A 21,804-nucleotide genomic window follows, 5' to 3' on the forward strand; every position below is an offset into this window, starting at 1 on the left:
GAGGAAATGGAGCATCTCCCCCAGTGTTAAAAAGTGTTCAACTGCTAGGATCCACATTGAGGTCCACAACCTCAATGCCTTAAGACCCAATGCCTTAAGGGCGCTAGGCATGCAAGTGTTGTAGGCGAAAATGCCCCATGCACGTAAAGTAAAACAAACTACAAAACCCACCAACCACTGGAGCTATTCCTCAGTACCAGACTGCTTGCCTAGCATTCACACAGCACTGGATCCATGCCCAGTATTGCAGGTAGAACAAAAAGAAGAAAGGAGGATTTGTGCAATCTTAAGCAACTAATAAAATTGAACACAGCATATAACCTGTGTTATGGAGAGATGGCTGGAGAGATGGCCAGTGGTTAAGAGTACTGGCTTCTCTTCCAGAGGAGTAGGGTTCAATACCGAGCACCCACACGGCACCTCACAACTGTCTGCAACTCCAGTTCCAGGAGATCCAACATCCTCTTCTAGGCTCTGGGGTTATCAGAAACACACGTAGTGCACAGACGTACATGTGGGCAAAATAACTACACACATAATAAAATTTTAAAAGGAATTTAAAGGTGTTTCGCTGATTGATTTATACTATTAGAAAAATTTACACATTAAAAATAAAAAGGCCTTATTGGATAGGCTAAGAATGTATTCCAAGCAATATATAAAAACAAGATCCAAAAGAAAGCCACATTCTGCCCAAAGTTTGCCAAATAGAGAGTAAACAAAGAAAGCCAATGTGAGGTAGAAAGACACCCATAGCACGTTTACTAGTACAGGCTTAGCACCAAAAATATAGAAGGAATAAACAAAAGAAGAAAAGGAAATCTTAAAGACAGGTAATTCATAGAAGAGGAACACTAACTTTTTAATAAACATTTTAAATGATGCTTAATCTTACTAGAAATCTACAAACATGCATTAAGATAGTGCCTTGTCGTTCTTCTTGATGAAAATGAAAATCAACTGTATTTTCATGTAGGCCAGTTGTTTGCACAGCAAAGTAGCTCTAGCACTTTTCATTGAAGAGGACACATCTCAAGGTTTGACAACTCCTCTTTCAGCTGTGTTTCCTAAAGAAATTCTCATTTCTTATATGTACCCATCCTCCCCAATTCACTGCTACCTACTTTGTTGCTTATGAAAAATGGACAAAATGATGTCTATCTAAAAGAGAGTAGACTATAGCGTATCCACAAGTACACAGATCACACAGCAGTGATGCCAATGAGCTGAATCTGTGTATCTCAAGGCGTGTGTGAAGGACAACTACAAGAGAATGCTCTGATCACAGGCAAACCCTGTGGGTGGCTGACAGACACCAAGCTTTCACATTATTATTTTCTCCATTTTGGGGGCTGTGTTTTATAATAAAGAACTTTCTTCAGAGATAAACACACTAAAGAAATTATTTGGATTTAATACCCAGAATATCTATGCTTATAACTCCTCTCCTGTAACCAATCTCGAGTCCCAGCATTAAGACGTTCCATCACCGTTCACTCTTAACTTATAGTAGTCACTATTAAAAAACATACATACTCAGTAACTGATGTTACACTTTCCTGTCCAAAAGGTGCAACCGGATCATCCTTGAATTTATCATTTGGAAGTTGAGGTGGTAAAAACTCTACATCTTTTTTCTTTGGGACTTTGTAATACTTCCAGGCTACATTAGCTTCATCTTCTTCCAAGCTTACTGCTGTACCAACATACACGGTAGGTTCTACCGCTTCCTGAAATGGAGGTGGGAAAGGCTGGGACAAACTGTCTATCCTATCTTCCATTGGTTTGGTAGGAACCAGGGGATCCGGCGTTGGCATTTGATAAAAATGTTGGCTCTGAGGAGTTGAAGGTGTTTTAGTCACTCCTTCATCAACCACGTCACATGGATGAGGACTAAGTGGGGGAGGCTGAGGTGAGTTTGTCAGTTCAGGGCCATGCATCTGAGGAGTCTTTGCTACATCATTAGTTCGGATGTTTGAAAATCTCACTTGACTATCTGCAGCAGAGATGACAAGTCTTTGGCTGGCTGAGTCTGTGTCCATGCCAATATCATCACTAATTGACACACGATGGTGAAAAGGAGTCAAGGGGCGCTTTTGTGGCTTTTCACTCTTTTCTTGCTTCTCATTGGTCTTGTGCTTAGGAAGTACTTGCTGTTGCTGCCCTAAAGATGGGGCCTGTCCTTGTTGCCCAGGGTTTCTTGTTTTGAGACTTTTATGCCTAAAAAAATTTAAAAGGTAGGTTATTTATTTTACCGTATGACTATTATACAAAAGTATATAAAGTAAGACTTTGAGACAGGAGATCATTTGTTTTCATACCCAATTCTAAAACTAGGATGATTTGGATTTACAAATCACTTGCAGTGATCTTAAGCCTAAAAGCATACAGAACAATTCATAAAAACCAATTTGCAGCCAGGATTGGTGGCACACACCTTTAATCCCAGCCACTGGGAGGCAGAGGCAGAGGCAGGTGGTTCTCTTTGAGTTCAAGGCCAGCCTGGTCTACAACATAAGCCCAGGACGGTCATGGCTATTACACAGGGAAAACCTGTCCTGAAAGGAATAAAATCCAATGTGCAGAACTGGAGAGATGACAGAGGTTAAACCCTTGCAGAGGACCCAGGTTCAATTCACAACATTCATGGGGATGGCTCACAACCATATTAACTCCAGTTCTCAGGAATCCCATGCCTTCTTCTGACCTCCACAGGCACCAGGCACACATTATGGTACAAATATATGTATGCAGGCATAACACTCATGCACATAAAATACACCTTCCAAAAAATTTTTAAGTCAACTCACTTATGTTCACTTACTAGCTATGATCAAGCAGCTAATTATTAGCCTGTGTCATCTTACTATCTTACCTTCTCAATACATACAAAACATCTAGTTAAGACAAAAAATATAAAGAACTTTGAAATTCTTCATCTGTAAATGTCCTGGTACTTTAGACTTAGTAACTATTAAGAATGGCATGCCCTGCCGGGCGTGGTGGCGCACACCTTTAATCCCAGCACTCGGGAGGCAGAGGCAGGCGGATCGCTGTGAGTTCGAGGCCAGCCTGGTCTACAAAGTGAGTCCAGGATGGCCAAGGCTACACAGAGAAACCCTGTCTCGAAAAACCAAAAAAAAAAAAAAAAAAAGAACGGCATGCCCAAGCTTAATCATTAACTACAATACTATAGTAACTGATTGGACTAGAAAGTGCTAGAACTGACTGACAGATGGGCCTACCTAGGTTCTCCTAAGATTTGGCACTACAGAAGTAATGAACCCCTTGACTAGAAACGGAAAAAAAAAATGCTTAAAACAACCTTTTCTTTATCCAAGGAGCATTTCTGAACAGAAGGAATTAAACCATACCTTAAAATATAATACTTGTGTTGGGTCTAAGATCTTTTTCAAAACTAGACTTCCAAATTCATAATCCTGATATTCATTATAATTATTTTTTATTTTATTCCTTTTTACACTAAGAAATTACCTCATGAGGCAATTAGCTATAAAAGTTTAAATTCAATATTAAGTTTTCTTTAATTCTGGGGGCCTTGTTAGCTAAATCAAACACCACACAAAACCAGTAGCACAAGTCAGTGGGACAGACAAAGCACCTGAGTCAATCCTGGGAGCACACACGGTGAAAGGCAAGAACTGGCTCCCATAGGCTGTCTTCTGATCCCCACACGCTCACGGCTGCACGTGCATGCCCACCCCCAAAACACAAATGTGAGAGCTGAAAAAATAATTTTAAAGGCAGGCAGTTTTTTTTAAAAGGAGCTTCTGATAAAGGAACATTTTGGAAAGTTCTTTCACACAAAGTCTGGGACATCTTACTGGATACTATCAAAAAAATACAGCTATATCCAAAGGACGTGGAAAAAAAACAAACCCACTATTATCCTGTGCCTCTTCTAATGTGGCTTATTACAAAACAATCTTCTATGAAGCACTCTTGCCAAAAGTGCTGATCTAGTCAAGGCTCTAAGACAAGTCTCTACTGCAATGATAAAACTGCCCTGTCTATACGGCTCTAAGAAGCTGGTCTAGAAGCTAGAGGGGGGAGGGGGCTCAGAGGTTCACAGCACCTCAACCCAGCACAGGACTCAGTAGGGAGCGGTAAGTAAACACTCCACTACTTAGAACATATGTAAAGCCAGTTGTATTTTCAACTCAGCTTTACGTTTCTTTTTTATTATACTTCAACACTGCATGCACGTGCACTGGTTTTTATATTCTGTATGAAGAACAGATCCATATGAAGCCTGTCTGCTACACAATTAAGGTTAATGGTTGCTTTGAGGGAAATTACTTGTATTGCTGCTTGAGATTAAAACTAGGCTTTTTTTTTCTCATGGAATAAACATTTTTACTTGAAAAACAAATCATTGAGTTGAGTGTACCACAATCCAGAACTTGGAAGACTAAGGCAGAAGAATAGTCATGAATATAATAAACCAGCCACTAGCTTCATGACACCTAGAGTAACCTGTGGCTATATAGCAAAATCGTGTCATATCCAAGAAAAAGAAAACAGTAACTGATAAACAATGACTATCCATTTTTTTATTATGTGGCAGAACTGCTTAATGTGGTTCTTTAAAACACATTGAGTTTGCCATTTTAATGAAGAAGAGCTGATAAATTTGAGCTTTTGAGTAAGATTTAAAAACTTGAAAAGTTGCTAGACAGTGGTGGTGCATGCCTTTAATCCCAGCACTTGGGAGGCAGAGGCAGGGAGTTCAAGGCCAGCCTGATCTACCCAGGACAATCAAGGCTACACAGAGAAACCCTGTCTCGAAAACAAAAACAAAAAACTTGAAAAGTTGTATTAGGCCATTGGTGACATGAATGCATTTTTTTGATATTACATTTAACAAAATGTGTCAATATTCAAATTTGCATAACTCAGCAAGCCACTATTTTCCAAATGACCAATACTTGATGCTATAAAACCATGTTAAGTAAAGCACCATCAATCATTAATGGAATAAGTTTTATTTATTTATTTATTTATTTTAAGATTTATTTATTCATCATTATGTATACAGTGCTCTGCCTGCATGTACACCTACAGGCCAGAAGAGGGCACCAGATCTCATTATAGATGGTTGTGAGCCACCATGTGGTTGCTGGGAATTGAACTCAGGACCTTGGGAAGAGCAGGCAGCGCGCTTAACCACTGAGCCATCTCTCCAGCCCGGAATAAGTTTTATTAATGTGGCATTAATGTCCACACTACAACTAACTTCGGTCATAATGACACACACCTTTAATCCCACAACTTGAAGAGAGGCAGACAGGTGGATATATGTGAGTTCAAGGCCAGCCTACTGTACAAAGCAAGTTCCAGGACAGTCAGGACTACATACAGAGACCCTGTTTCAACACATACAAAGACCAAATCTCATAAAAATGAATCAAAATATAAAATGAATGCAACTGCCCAAAAAATCCCAAGTTAATCCACGCTGATGCCAATCTTTCCATAATGCTGTTAATTAGAAAGCTGATATTTTCATTATGTCCCCTGTAAAATCGTGATCTTTTTTTTTAATTACTTTTTTAAAAAGATTTTAATCCTTATTATGTATACAGTGCTTTACCTGCATGTACATTTGCGGGCCAGAAGAGGGCACCAGATCACATTATAGATGGTGGTGAGCCACCATGTGGTTGCTGGGAATTGAACTCAGGACCTCTGGAAGAGTAGTCAGTGCTCTTAACCTCTGAGGCATCTCTCCAGCCCTATTTCATGATCTTATTTCAATAACTCACCAACGGTTGCTCAAGAGTAAGAACTCGCTACATAAAACTCAACACTGATTTATAATTTTAAAAATTATGAAAATTATTTCTATAAAAACCCTTAGAAAATTTTCTCAGATGTAATGCAATTAAGGAATATGTTCCTCCAGATATGTATGAGCCATGTATGGTGGGTGACACATGACTACAAGCCCAGCACTGTGAATACTGAGGCAAGACCAGCTCAAACTCAAAGGCAGAAAGAGCAGCACAGTTAGAGAACCTCAAAACAACCACCAAAAGTGTGCTTACAGCTGCTATACATACCAAGAACAAACATTTGTATTTATGTGGCTATTAGGAAAAGCTTTCCAATTCCCACATCTGGTAAGAAGTCATGAATTGTATGTACTTCTAGCTTTAAATTGCTGTCTATCTTTTCTCATTTCTTCTTGGGGGGAAAAAAAAAATCTAACATACCATGCTTGCATTAACACACCAAAGTATTAGTATCGTAACTGTAAAATATGTACACACAAACATCACCAACTGAAAATAAACTTACCTCAAACAACTGCAGCTTGTTCTTTGTGTGGCTTCGACAAAGTCCCAGCATGCTATTTTATCAGCTGTCTCTTCTTCACACAGGCCACTGGATGTAGCAGAATACTTCCTCCTAAAGTTTGAAATCACAAGTTACTTAGGATATATGAAATTTCTATTAGAAGCCAGGTGGTGGTGGCACATGCCTTTAATCCCAGCACTCAGAAGGCAGAGGCAGGTGGATTTCTATGAGTTCCTGGCCAGCCTGGTCTACAGAGTTCCGGGACAGCCAAGGCTACACAGAGAAACACTGTCCCAAAAAAACAAAAAACAACAACAACAAAAAATTCTAGCCGGGCGTGGTGGCACACACCTTTAATCCCAGCACTCGGGAGGCAAAGGCAGGCGGATCTCTGTGAGTTCAAGGCCAGCCTGGTCTACAAAGAGAGTTTCAGGACAGCCAGGGCTGTTACACAAAGAAACCCTGCCTCAAAAAACAAAAATTCTACTAGAGTTAAATTTAACCTTTCTTTTTTTCTGGAAGGTGGGGAGGTTGGGAAGGGAAAAGGCCAGTGTTCAAGACAGGGTTTCTCTGTGAAGCCCTGGCTGTCCTGGGCTTACTAGTAGACCAAGCTGGCCTTGAACTCAGAGGTCTCCCTCTTCCTCCAGAGTGCTGGGATTAAAGGTGTGTACCACCCAGCTTAGTCTTTTATTTTTTTAAATTATTTTTCCCAGTTTTATTCTATATTCATAATTATGCATGCAAGTTTTAAATGTCAAAATAAAGATAAAACTAGATGTGGTGGTGCATGTCTTTAATCTCAGCACTTGAAATGGAGCTCCATGAGTTCAAGACCAGCCTGGTCTACACGTTGCGTTCCAGGCTACCAAGGCTACCCAGTAAGACCTTGAAAAATAAATGGTTACACAAATAGACAAGTAAATAAACGAGCAAATAAGACAAAAAATAAAACCAAGGATCCATACTTGTTCTGTAATCTGTTCATGTTGCATTCTTGCCAGACTCTGTCCACCACGTGATTTGCTAATTTTCTGGGTATTTTCCCACCATGGTGACTAGTACTGTCAGTGCTGAAGCCATCAGATACTGAAGAAAACTTGACCCACTTCTGAGCAGACTGAGGATCAACTAGAAACAAAAAAAGAAAAGGCTATTCAAAGGTAAAAACAAACTGAAAGTAACATGGGGGAGTTTTTATTAATTTATCATATGCTTTGCTCTATTTGGTAAGTCTAGTGACATTATGAGGCCAAAAAACATTTTTCTTTAAATGCAGAGAGCAAAGATTTTTGAATAGGGGATATAAACTAGATGGCAGCATGCTAATGCTGACTTCATGACTTTAAGAATTAAAACCCGAGCTCCAGCTCAGCAGTAGAGTACCAGTGGAGCATGAAGGTTCCTGGGTTCAACTCCCAGCACAACAAGCGAACACAAAACGTGCCTGCATGTGCGTGCATTATGTATACATATGACAGTGGTCTTAATTCTGAAAACGCAATGAATATGCAGGAATAAGAAGATACCAAGTCTGCATCTTTTTCTCAAGTGGGTCAGAAAAAGACTAATTTATAATCACTGTATACATACACAGAGGGTGGAAAAGCAAAGGCTAAGTATAAATTATAACAGTCTTTGCATTATACTTGCAATTTTCCAGTAAGTTTTAAATAATTTCTTTTTTTTTTTTTTTTAAGATTTATTTATTATATACACAGTGCTTTTGTCTCCATGTATGTCTGTGCACCAGAAGAGGGCGTCAGATCTCACTATACATGGTTGTGCGCCACCATGTGGTTGCTGGGAATTGAACTCAGGACCTCTGGAAGAGCAGACAGTCGTGCTCTTAACCTCTGAGCCAGCTCTCCAGTCCCAACAATTTCAAAATAAAAATGTTTAAGTACTGGTGTACTCAAAAGAACAGATTTGTAACCAGAGCTGACTGAAGAAGCAGTTAGCGTAATACCTGTTTGAACTTCCTCAGGAGATGTAGGTGGGGTGAGAGTAACTGAAGACATAGCAGGGTCTCGTGTGGAAGCAGGCACTTGATGAACACCCAAGCAAGAAGCTGAACAGTGAGAGGATCCCACAGAGCTAGGTGTAGGAATGTCTGATTGAGGGACTAGAACAAAGCATGCTGGGTAGATCATTCGGACACCAGCTGAAAACAAAATGAACCAAATGGGGGGAAAATCAGCTGCCAATATGACAGTAATAGAATTAATTTCATTGAAAAGCACTGTCGTAAAAAAATTTTTTTAACTAATATCATATTTATATAAAGATAACATATCAATATGTGTCTGAGTATAGCTTAACATGCTAAGGTGCATGTGTGGAGGGCAAAGGATAAACTCAGGTGTCAGTCTTCATTTTCCACCCAGTTTGAGACAAACAGGCCTCGTGGCTGCTGTATATGCCATGCTAACTAGTCCATGAGCTTCCAGGTTTACTCCTCTGTCACTCTCCCATCTTGCCACTGAGTGCTGGGATTACAGGAATGCACAATTCTGTACTTGGTGTTCATAAGCTATAGATTTTCTACTGTACAAGTTTGTTTGTTTTTAATCTGTTTATTTATACTTGACCAATGTGTAAAACATTATAAATTTTAATTTATAAATGTAATAAAGATAATCTGGACACAAAGACCATGGACCATTTTGTTTTCTTCTTGACTATTTTAAAGTGTAATAAACATTTGTGTTCTGTTTCTGTAATAACTATTCCAATAATAAATAATGTATTCAATGAAACTGAATAGTGGGAGTAGTTTCAATTTTTAAAAAAGCCAGTCATGGTGGTTTACATCTGTAACCCCACGACTCAAGGGGCTGAGCAGAAGAGTGTAGAGCCCAAACCAACCTGGGTTACAGAGCAAGAGTCTCAAAAACCTAATGAAAACTCCAAAACTCCCATGAGCTAACCCTTACCTATGACATTACTATTAAACTGCATTAACTACAGTATCATAGATATTAACCCCAATTATCTGATTATGCACTGCCCGTGCCTGTCATGTCTTTACACTTTCAGGCCTGACTGTATGTCACATCCTAACGGGGTTAAATACGCTTCAAGGAATCAGTCCAGTCTACTCCACCTCTTCTTCTTTTCCTGCTCCTCCTTTTTTTTACTCCCATTTTTCAAGAAAAGGTTTCTCTCTTTATAGCTCTGGCTGTCCTCACCTCAGAGATCCACCCGCCTCTCTCTGCTCGAATGCTGGAATTATAGATGTGTGTCACCTCACCTAGCCTCTTTTACTTCTTGTCGCTGCTGCATAATTAATATGCCCAGGAACAAATCACTTTGCTAACCTGCACCCTTGAATGTGAAGACATACAGATTCGGGCTAGCAGCCAGGCACGGGGGCGCACGCCTTCAGTCCCAGCACTCGGGAGGCAGAGGCAGGCGGATCGCTGTGAGTTCCAGGCTAGCCTGGTCTACAAAGTGAGTCCAGGACAGCCAAGGCTACACAGAGAAACCCTGTCTCGAAAAAACAAAACAAAACAAAAAGACTAGGGCTAATCTGCAAAGAACTGACTTATTTAGAACACACCAAATCCAGAAGACACTTAGGAATATTTTCTGTTACTGAAAGTTTTGCTAAATATTCAAACACTACACATAACACAGGCTGTCACGTTTTCCAGCCACCAAAGATTAACTGGTTCACAATTACCCTTGCCACCCTCCTCAGCATGGAGACAACAGACAACACTCCTCTTCCCAATAACCCTGGCTTGGCCATGTCTCCACTTTTGTCTAATTAAATGTGAGTAAATGTACCATACAACACATCCCAGCAGAAGCTTTAAACACACTTACATGGTTAGGCTTGGTCCCTATTATTTCTTTGTTTTCGTAAGAACACTGTGTCCCAGATACTGGCTATTCTTTAACCTAGATTGTACAATGAGAAGATACAGAGCGCCATGACAGCCAAGCTGTAGCCTTTACATAATGTGCAGAGAAAAGCAAGAAATAAGTGTTTGGCATTGAACACCTATAGAGTTATTTGTTATTTAGCAAAATCTAACTAAAATATACAGTATTTATTGTTCCCCTTCAGACCCATATCAGAATCCATACCAACAAGAACTTCTACTGCAGCCAAAGAATCATCTTCCCAGTCCATATCTTCCTGCTTTCCTTCAGACATCTCCTTCAAACCACATGAAATAGGGTAGAACTGTTTCCATTCACCAATTAGTTTTTTTGTAGCTGAGTCAGACATCTTGAATGCCTGTCCCGTGAGAGTGCCATTTAGTCCAAATGGACTTAAGATAACTAGAAACCAAAGCAGATATCAAGTAAGTAAAGATTTACAGAAAGTAAAATCACAATAAACAGTGTTGCAATAATGTAAATCTAATACAAAAAGGAAGTCCATTATGATCACTCCAAGAAAGCCAAATTATATTTTATTGTTGATAATATAAAATACAATATAAGACTTTGAAAATTGTTTTAAAATATGCCTAACCCCCAAATCAAAAAATAATAGCATTTCAAAATGTATTAGCAATATTTGCACATCAATTTATTCTGACTCTCATTAAAGAAAAGCAAGTTGAAGAATAAATGTGGATAAATAAATCTAAATATTTATGAAGTGCCACCACATAAATTTTAAAACACACACAAACACTACAGTTTTTAAAAAATTAGATTCTTCCAGTACTTAAAAAGCAATCAGCAACCTTATAAAAACAACCTCTTTTGAGTTCAACAATTTATGGTATGACATTAAAAAAAAAAAAAAACCCAGCATAGATAGCTATGCTAAACATGGCTTACACACAAAGCCTTGAAATGATTACTATATCCATAATATAATATGCTATTAAAAGAAAACAGATATGTTAATATTCTCAACCATATACATTTTAAATAATTTCACTAATGGTACTTATTTTGTTGTCTTACAACTTATAATTACTAGCATGAAAGTTTTAACTTCCAATATGAACTGAGAATAAAAATAATCTACCTTGAAATGGGCTATTAGATTGCTGAGCAAGGGTGACATGCTCTTCACTGAGAAGGTATACAGGTTGATGTTGGTTAATTTCCACACTGGTACAAACATTGCTGTCTCCATGCAAGAAAAAGGTGAAAGAGCAGGACAAGTGTTCACTAATAAAGAAGGAAAAGTTATATTTTAGTGATGATTAATAGCAAAAAAAAGAAAATAACTTGCTTTTAATGTTTTAATTTATTCATATATCTCAGGCTAACCTTGAACTCACTATGTAGCCGAGGATGACCTTGAACTTCTGACCATGCTAATTCTACCTCCTGAGTGCTAGGATTAAAAGCATGTGCTACCATGCCTTATTTGTGTGACTGTGGATCCTGGGAGCATGAGGTCTCGTGCATGAAAGCCAAGTACTCTACTAAATGAGCTACATTCGCAGCTCAAAATGCTTTGCTTTATTAAGAAGCCATACCACAAAATGAATACTTTTTCTCAGAAATCTTTATCATCTATAGGAGGTAAAATTTTGGATATGAACACAGATAAAAGGTGTTCTTTACAACACTGTTTATAATGCAAATAGCTTTAAGAAACAAGTTAAAAGGTTTTTTATTTGTGTATAATAATAAATATATATGCCAAAATAAAATATATTTTAAAAGAAGAAGAAGAAGGAGGAGGAGGAAGAGGAGAAGGAGAAGGAAAAGGAGAAGAAGAAGAAGAAGAAGAAGAAGAAGAAGAAGAAGAAGAAGAAGAAGAAGAAGAAGAAGAAGAAACCAGTTAAAGTAAGTTAGGTAAGCCGGGTGTAGTGGCGCACGCCTTTAATCCCAGCACTCAGGAGGCAGAGGCAGGTGGATCTCTGTGAGTTCGAGGCCAGCCTGGTCTACAAAGTGAATCCAGGACAGCCAAGGCTACACAGAGAGACCCTGTCTTGAAAAACAAACAAACAAACAAATCATCATCATCTTTAACAAGGAATCAGTCAGCAGTGCCTGAAATTTATAAACTGAGGCACAAAGTATAAGATCTCTGGAGCTATTAATTATGAAAAGAACTAAACAAGAAGCTAAACATAAAGCAAAACTTCTTATGGAAACAGAACTGAGGTATTTGAGCCAGAAATATTTGTTTTTACTATACCACTTTACTGTTTATATTACTTTGAAATTTTCTGAAATTGAGAATTCTATCTATTAGTTAATGATTTCTCCATCTTCTCAACTAGCAGGTTTGGGGTTTTGTTTGTGTTTTGTGGTTAATGTTGCTGCTGTTTTTGAGATCTTGAAGCCGGCACAAGCCAGCACTTTGGAGGCAGAGGCAGGTGGATATCTATGAGTTCCAGGCCGGCCTGGAGTACAGAGCAAGTTCCAAGACAGCCAGAGCTACAAAAAGAAACCGTCTTGAAACACAAAAGAGAAAGGGAGTTGGGGATCTTTATAGTCTGGACTGGCCCCAAACTCCCAAATCTCCACCTTCTGCCTCCCAAGTACTATAATTACAAGTGTGTGTGTGCCACGATGCTTAGCTTAGCTTTTGTTCTTATGTAATCACATGTCAGAATAATTAAAAATATATTAAAAAATAAAGCTAATTTAGGAGGTTCCCATACACATCCATCTTCTCATTCTATTGGTATTTTCAATAGCCTTGCTATATTTGTCAAAGTACTGACACGTGGTGGCACACACCTTTAATCCCAGCCAGGAGGTGGATCGATGTGAGTTCAAGGACAGTCTGGTCTACAAAGTGACTCCAAGCCAGCTAATACTATACAGAGAAACCCTGTCTCAAAAAAACAAAAACAACAACAAAAAATACTGACAGCAGCAATTCATTATTAATTGAATTAATCATTATCTTGATTAGCCACTTAAGCTTTTTTTTTTTTTTTTTTCTTTCCTGATTAAGGATCCAATCCAAGATATACTATTTAAACAACAGTTGGTTTTGGGGTGTTTGGCCAGTACGTATGCAGTGCCCTTGGAGACCAGAAGAGGGCATCTGATCCCCTGAGACTGGAGACAGTTGTGGCACTTCATGAAGCAGGTCTTCTGGAAAAGCAGCTAGTGCTCTTAACCACTGAGCCATCTCTCCAGAATGAATAGATAGTTTTTAATAGAGAAAAAATGGTAAATTAGTTTTTTCTGTTTGATTAAAATGCTTACTTCATTGGTATTGGCTGAGGACCTAGGAAGATTCTAGACAAACACTATGACAAAGGAGTATAACCTCAAATAATCATCAAGCAAGATACGCAAAGAAATTTAATAGCTCTGACAGCTGTTCACACCTCCACTGCTAATGCTCATGTAAAGCAAGAGCTGCTTTATTAGTTTCCCGGCAGTGCTGCTCCCTGGGATCTTCTAGAAGTAGTGAGATGCCTGTATTATCAAGAGCATGCCCAGTCCAAGTCTATCCCCAAATGCTTTTTAAAAATGATTAAAACCACGCACGCACGCACGCACACTACAACTCTACGTTACACAGTGCTCTATTCACATCCATATGTCATACAAATGCAGCTATTAAATGAGAGCGAATGTTATTCCTTCATTCACAGCACTATACTCGGCATGAACTTTTAGTTATGTTAAGTGCTATGACAAAAACCGAGCAAGTACAGGATGTTACAAGAATGGCTGAACATGAAGAACTCTGTACTAAAAAGGGAATTTTCATTCCCAAAGAGAAGAGAATCTGGATCTCATCATCGAGGCTGCTCTGAGTGTCTCACGGTGACGGCCATCAGCCTGCCTTCCAGTCATCACTTCCCCCACTCCATCTCTTGGGGGTCTAGTCTTTCTTTTCTCTCCCCTACCGGCTTCCGCTGTGTCCCTTAAACAAGCCTGCCTTCGCATCTTCAGTTTTTTGCTTTGTTTTTTCTTAAACCCACTGGTGTCTTTGGGACTTTGTTCAAATAATTTTTTCTAAGTAGGAATGTCTCTAATGAATCTATACTGCTTCCTACTGCTCTTTGGGGAGGTAGGGGAAGGGGTATTTTTGCTAAAGGAAGCATCACCATCATTCTATAGTTTTACTTATTTATCACAGTTGACCTCAAATGTAACCTCTAGTGAAAGAGGAATTTGTTTTTGTTCTATAGTGTGTCTGCGGGGGGAGGGGGGTAAGGAGGGAGGGGTGGAGGGAGGGAGGGAGGGAGGGAGGGAGGGAGGGAGGGAGAGAGGGAGAGAGATAGAGAGAGAGAGAGAGAGAGAGAGAGAGAGAGAGAGAGAGAGAGAGAGAGAGAGAGAGAGAGAGAGAAAGAAAGAAAGAAATGGGGCTGGAGAGATGGCTCAGAGGTTAAGAGCACTATCTGCTCTTCCAAAGGTCCTGAGTTCAATTCCCAGGAACCACATGGTGGCTCACAACCATCTATAGTGAAATCTGGTGCCCTCTTCTGGCCTGCAGGTGTACATGAGGGCAGAGTACTGTATACATAATAAATATTTTTTAAAAAACCACAGAAATGTTATGGGAATGTTTTTTGTGTTAAACACAGGTATGGGGATAAGAGACTGCTTCACAGCACGTGACTATGATTGCCATATGCTCTAGCAGGGGCACGGTATTAGAGGAATCACGAAACAATCAAGAATTATATATAAGTGGTACAGTCAGTGTTTTGGCTATTTGTATTTGGCAACCTTGAAGAGAACATCTTTTCTATCTTGGCGCATTTAAAATTCTGAATGTAAATCAACTTAATCATCTATCTAGACCTAAAAACATCCTATCCCCAAAACAGCTAAGCTTAATTGTAAGAGTCAATTATCTGGTCTTCAACCCATTCAGAGACTTGTGAAGGAATAAAATTAATTATCTGAGTAGACAGGAAGTGCAGGTAAGCAGCTTCCAAAATGAGAAAATGACAGGGACAGTTTGATGCCTGAACAGTCACACAAAATTATAATATAACTAGCCATCAAGTCTATTTTCTTTTTTTTGTTTTTTTTTTTGTTGTTGTTGTTGTTGTTGTTGTTGTTTTTACAAGACAGGATTTCTCTGTGTTATCTTGGCTGTCCTGGACTCACTTTGTAGATCCGCCTGCCTCTCCCTCCCAGGTGCTGGGATTAAAGGCGTGCGCCATCACCTCTGTATAGTACTCTAAACCACAAATACAATTATCATCTTAAATGTTTCTTTGTTCCATCATTCCCTGCTTCTACCAACTCCTACTGATTCTAACTTGGTATTTGTGATTTATGCACTATCATGTTTTACTACGCATGCCAGAGTAGCCTGGAGCTTGCTATATGTACCCAAGGCTCAAACTCCAAACATTTGGTCTTACTTGGACTCCTGAATGCTGAGATTACAGGGGTCTACCACTGCATCCAACTCTCTGTCTCTTAAGGAGTAACTGTCAGAATCTTCTAAACTACCTCCTTGGTTCACCCTGCTGCTGTTGATCTTTCTAAAAACTAATTATGACCATATACCCTGGAAAGCCTAAAACCCTTCACCAGTTCCCTAAAACGTTCGAGGCGAAATCCAAAATAATTAAAATAGCACTTTAGGACCTTTAGAATCTGATCCTGACCAAACTTTGTAAACCATGGTACCTAACCGACTAAAACTTCTTTTATTTTGCCATATACTGGTTTTCACATCCTAATCTCTCAAAATTCCTTTAATTCCCTGCCAATTTATAAATACCTGAAAAAGAATTTTTTTTTCTGAAAAAGAATTTTAACTGTTCTCTCAGCGTTAAGATCTCATTATTGATCCCGATTCATCACCACCTCTCCTTTATAAAAACTGTACTTGGTAACTCAACAGTAACACTGTATGTATGAGTGCATGTATGTACAAGTTAGTTACATGTGTTTATGTGCATCCACACAAGCCAGAGTCAGGTGCCTTCTTCAATTGCTATCTACCTTCTTTTTGAGACAGTCTCTCACTGAGCCTGGAGTTCCTTTCATTTCCAGCACTAATGGCAGGCACACATCATTACGCCTGGCGTTTTGTGTGTGCAGTGGAAAGGAGGAGATGCGCTTTTGATGACTGAGTGTCATCTCCACAATCTACTGAATAGCAAAAACCTTTGGTGTATATAATAAACAGTTGCAAAAATATAATAAACAGATATAGGTTCTTTGACATTAAAAAAATAAATAAAAGGTCTGGAGGCCTGGACTGACTGACTGATTTACTGAGTGTGAGTGTGAGTGAGTGAGTGTGTGTGTGTGTGTGTGTGTGTGTGTACACCTTCATTTCTAAGGCTCCTCTAAACAATCAAGTTCTCTATATTTCACATCTAAAAAGAAACATTAAATTGGGAAACGTTTTGTTTTGTTTTGTTTTTGAGACAGGGTCTCTCTGTGTAGTCCTGGCTATCTTCCAACTGAGTGAGATCTGCCTGCCACTGCCTCCCAAGTGCTAGTGTTAAAGACATGAGCCACCACCACATAACTTAAAATAGTAAACTTAAAAGTCCGTTTTTTTTTTCCACATAGTCAATTTCAGCAAATATAGTGACATCGTATTTCAAAATAAACTAAAGAGGCACTAAGTGCATCATCTAGTGGAAAATACTGCCTAACATGGGCCAAGCATCCCTCTCCTCAAGACAAAACAAAAGAAGAAAAAGTATGAAGGCCCTCTCTCAAATTCCACAACAACTTATGTCCAATGAGCATTTGGCCATTTAACTTTTTTGTTTGTTTGTTTTTGTTTTTCAAGACAGGGTTTCTCTGTGTAGCCTTGGCTGTCCTGGACTCAGGCTGGCCTCCAACTCACAGAGATCTGCCTGCCTCTGCCTCTGCCTTTTGAGTGTTGGGAATAAAAGTATGAGCCACCACAGTTTATTTAGTGTGTTGTGTGTGCTTGGCAGAGGACAGCTAGGAGGTGTCAGTTCACTTCTTCCACATTAAACCAAACTCAAGTCATCAGGCTGGATGGCAAGTGACTTTACCTGCCTTACCATCTCTCTGGTCCCATATAACTTTTAAATTAGGAAAACAAAAAATAAAAACTAGCCAGGTACACGCCTTTAATCCCAGCACTTGGGAGGCAGAAAAGCTAGTATTTCAAAATGCAAAGCAAGCATGCAGCACTGCCCCTACTTCTACTGTCTCTCTGCAATGCCCTGTTACCAGCCGCTCTTAATCCCAGCAGTCTATAGAAAGAAAGGCATCCCTCCCATGTTACTAGCAGAACCCCAATATACGCTAATCATTCTGTGATACAAAATGACTTATAAACCCAGTTTGTGCATGATACTGAGGAGAAATGTTCTAAAATAGAACTCATATTATTTTTAAGATTCTTATATTGAAAGCAATATTATAGCCACAACATTACAGTACAGAGAATTTTAGGTTAGTACTTAACATACTAAATTCAGTATGGCTTTTCTTTCAGAGAGGAGTGTTATCAGTTATAGTATCACCACATGAGGCACCTATGGTTAGCACTAAGGAAAAGTGAATAAATGTCTTTAACTACAATGACAAGCCAATAAACTTATACTGTTAGCGATCTAAAGGATAGAAAAGACTAATGTTTGTTTTCTAGATGCTTACACTGCTTATCAGTGAGGCAAAATTCAGAAATAAAACATCATCAACAACAACAAAAAACCTGTCTGGAAAAGCCAAATAAATAAATAGAAGCTGGGTATGATGACCCAAGCCTTTAATCCCGGCACTCAGGGAGGCAGAGGCAGGTGGACTGCTGTGAGTTAAATAAAGGGTTTTGTTAGTTTTATGTTGTGTGTGTGTGTGGGGGGGGGGGGGGGGGGGGTTGAGCATGCCATAGGGATTCTGGGGATCAAAATCAGGTCATCAAGCTTAGTAGCCAACTGCCTTTACCTGCTCAGCTACCTCATAGGCCCCCCTAAAAGATTATTTTCTAAAACAACCTAAAGGGGGGAGGGGAAGAGGAGGAGAAGGAAAAGGAAGACATACGCAAGATCAAAGTTAGCTCCTCTAGGGCTAGACATCCCAAAACTTGGCAGAAGGAAGCAGAGAAAGAAAAAGGCAGTTTGAGTACACAGTGAGAATTTTATCTCAGAAAAACAAAGCAAGAAAGTTACTACTCTCCTCCTCCTCCTTATTTTATTTTATTTTGTTTTGTTTTGGGGGGGATCTCTGTAAATTCGAGGCCAGCCTGGTCTACAAAGTGAATCCAGGACAGCCAAGGCTACACAGAGAAGCCCTATCTTGTTTGGAGGGGCGGAGGTTGCGGCGCAAAACAAAACAAAATTATGCTCATGCCATAGTAGTTAAGGAAATATAAATCAGAAACATAGTAAGATGCCACTTTACACCAACACAAGTGATTATTTAACGACCAGTAAACAACAAGCGTTGTTAAGGATGCAATGAGACTGAAACACTACAGCCACAATAAAAAAAGACTGGCAATTTTTCAGATAGTTAAACTTAAAACTGTCATACAATTCAGCAATTTCACATCTGAGTATGTAACCACAAGAATGAAAAGCAAGGACCTGAGGAAATATTTGCACACCAGTGTTTATAACAAATAGTCAAAGGGTAGAAATGACTCAGATGCCAGTCAATGAGTACACAAATAAACTCTACATATACAATGGATCATTATTTAGTCTTGAAGAAAAAAGAAAATAAAACCTCTCACATGCATTTACAATGTGGATGAAACTTGAAGACATGCCAAGGGAAGTAAGTTAGACAGAAAACATACAGTTTCACTTATATGAGGTACCTACAACATTCAGAGAAAATAGAAAAGTCGTTTGCCATGGACCAAGAGTAGGCGAAAAAGATGTTAGTATTTTATAGACAAATTTCAGTCTGGGATGATGAACACATTCTAGGTTGACAGTAATGACAGGTGCACCACATTGTCAATTTCCTCAATACCAGTAAAATACTGGAAAATAGCAAAAATGATTAACTTTGTTACATGTGTTTTATAATATTTTGAGCCTAGTTATCTTAATTCCCAGATTACTTTTATTCCATGAATTCAATAGTTTCCTACTTTTTTGTTTTTAATTTTATTTTTATAATTTCTCATTTATTTGTTTCCTTATTGCTTTGTTTCGAAGGCAGAGCCTCACTCTGTAGCGCCAGCTGTTCTGAAGCTCTCGGCCGACCAGGCTGGCCTCAAACTGGATCCACCTTCTTCTGCTTCCCAGGGGCTGGGAAAAGGCATGTGCCACTATGCTCAGCTAATAGCTTTCAGTTGTATACATGAAGGTGAGCACATGTCACAGGCTCAGGTTAAGACACCAGCACCAGTAATAATGTGACTGATCGACCACGGGTACAGGATCTCATGCCGCACAGGCTGGCCTCCAACTTACTATGTAGTTAACCATAAATTTCTGGTCTTTCTGCCTCCCAGATGTATGGGATGCTACAGACTGGTTCAGGGCTTTGTGCTGTTAGGCAAGTATTCTACCAACTACAGCCCCATGTCAATTACTCAGACAACTTTGTAAGCCACCATTAATGAGCAAAGACATTCTTCATATATCTCAATGAAAAGAAGACCTATGCTAAAATCCTAAGGAATGTATCTCTGAATCTTCTATTACTTCTACACATTTAGCAAACCACATTTCTCAACATTATAGACTAAAGATTCCTTAGAAAACAATACTATTACTCTATAGTTTGAAATTTTTAATACTTTCTTTTTGCTACTCTCTGTAAGTATTCTGCTTTTAATATTTACTACTACTTTTTAAAAAGATGTAAGTCTGCTTAACAGGGCTTACAAGCTCTTTTGTTTTTCGTGCTCTAGCAATCAGCTCCAATTCTTTGCCCTGTGTAGCCTTGTAGAAAATAATCACTGAGCCGCTCTGTGAATTACATTTCATTATTTGTAGAGCTAGAGGAAGAACAGGGTTAAGGATTTGCAATTGTGAGCCAGACATGGCGGCGCACACCTGTTTTCCCAGCACTTGGGGAGTCAGAGGCAGTCAGCTCTCTGTGCGTTCGAGGCCAGCCTGGTCTATAAAGTCAAAGACAGCCAAAGCTACACAAAGAAACCTTGTCTTGAAAAAAAAAAAAAAGGAAAAAAAAAAAAAAAGATTTGCATTCATATACAATAATATACGCTAATTCTGAGCAATGCCTTATTAGTCCTACTTAGGCAATAGCTTCTTCCTCATTTCAGGAAGAAAAAAGAAGGTCTCATTAGCATCTAAAAGCATTACTTGAAAAAAAGATTTGTTTGAGCGAATATTAAGAATTATAGTAGAAAACAGTAGTAAGAAAAAAACTCAATGAAAAGGGGAAAAGGACTTAATTTTTCTCAAAATATTCCTGGAAAAGATGAACATGTTAAAAGCTATACAAATCCTAATGATTCAAGCACCATAACAAAGTACATCAGGGTTAGGTATTATAATCACTATGGAGATCAGACAGAGTAAGAGCACTAGTTAGAAATACTACAGAAGAGGGAAATGGACAGTCTCAAGTAACTAAGCCTCACTTGGCAGACAGAGGACACCTTGACAGGGGCACCTTTGGGACTCTACCACACACTCACAATTTAAGACACAATTAGTTCCAGGATGAGACCACCAGATACTAGGTAATAAGCCCCCAACACTAACAAGTTAAGTTTAGAGTGCTAGACTGTAGCTGTTAAACAATCACCATGTACTAATCATTTGGACTATGGCCAATCCAAATTAAAATATGCTCTGAGGATAAAATACACACTAGATTTCATAGACCTCACACAAAAGTATGTAAACTATCTCAGTAGTGTCCCTTGTAGATTTACACTCTAAAATGTATTTCACATGTACAAAGTAAAATATTACTAAAGTTAGTTTCATCTGATTTGGGCTTTAATTTTATGCAGTGTGTGTGTACACACTCAAATGCACCAAAGCCTGTCATAACCACATCAGTGAGCTCAGTTAATAGTGCAACAGAAGCGTGGTGGTGCACGCCTTTAATCCCAACACTCACAAGGCAGACTGCTGTGGGTTTGAGGCCAGCCTGGTCTACAAAGCAAGTCCAAGACAGCCAAGGCTACACAGAGAAACCCTGTCTCAAAAAACCAAAAGCAAAAACAAAAAACAGTGCAACAGAAAATTTAAACTATGCATGTGGCTCACATCTATCTTTATGCTACCCACGAAGATACAAATTAAATAAACATAATAGTAAAGAAGACACAGTAATGCATGCCCCAGGACAGCAATGGGAGGCTGAGGCAGAAGGGTCCTTAGTTGAAGGACAGGCTGGGCTACACAGGCATGACACTCCTTAAGGAGTAGCGCAGCACACAGCAGCATCTCTCTCCTTTTCAGAGGTGGTAAGATATCCAAAGAACGAAGAACGGCCTACACCTCTTAACTGTTAATTCCTTTCCAGCAGAGATATACATGTCATGGTGCTTATTTTTAATTAATTTTGAAGATCAGGAGATAAATTAAAAGCCACATGTAGGAGTAAACAGTTTTGATATTGCAATTTAAAGAATATTCTTTTGCCTACTGATTTAAAAAACAACTTGCCCAACTGCATGATAAAACACTAAAAGTA

At 39.0% G+C, this 21,804-nt stretch overlaps 1 protein-coding gene across 1 annotated transcript in view; it reads right to left on the reverse strand.

The window, feature by feature from the left end:
- Positions 1 to 21,804, reverse strand: part of Med13 (mediator complex subunit 13) — an 87,826-nt gene that overhangs the window by 47,506 nt on the left and 18,516 nt on the right. Inside the window, exons 4-9 of the mRNA XM_051158203.1 lie at positions 11,315 to 11,460; positions 10,414 to 10,611; positions 8,288 to 8,482; positions 7,287 to 7,449; positions 6,322 to 6,432; positions 1,537 to 2,220 (exon numbers count right to left, since the gene is read on the reverse strand). Coding sequence (XP_051014160.1) covers positions 1,537 to 2,220; positions 6,322 to 6,432; positions 7,287 to 7,449; positions 8,288 to 8,482; positions 10,414 to 10,611; positions 11,315 to 11,460 — 1,497 coding nt within the window. The remainder of the gene's footprint in view (positions 1 to 1,536; positions 2,221 to 6,321; positions 6,433 to 7,286; positions 7,450 to 8,287; positions 8,483 to 10,413; positions 10,612 to 11,314; positions 11,461 to 21,804) is intronic.

Source organism: Acomys russatus, chromosome 16 (genome assembly GCF_903995435.1).
Source record: "Acomys russatus chromosome 16, mAcoRus1.1, whole genome shotgun sequence".
Classification (NCBI taxonomy): domain Eukaryota; kingdom Metazoa; phylum Chordata; class Mammalia; order Rodentia; family Muridae; genus Acomys; species Acomys russatus.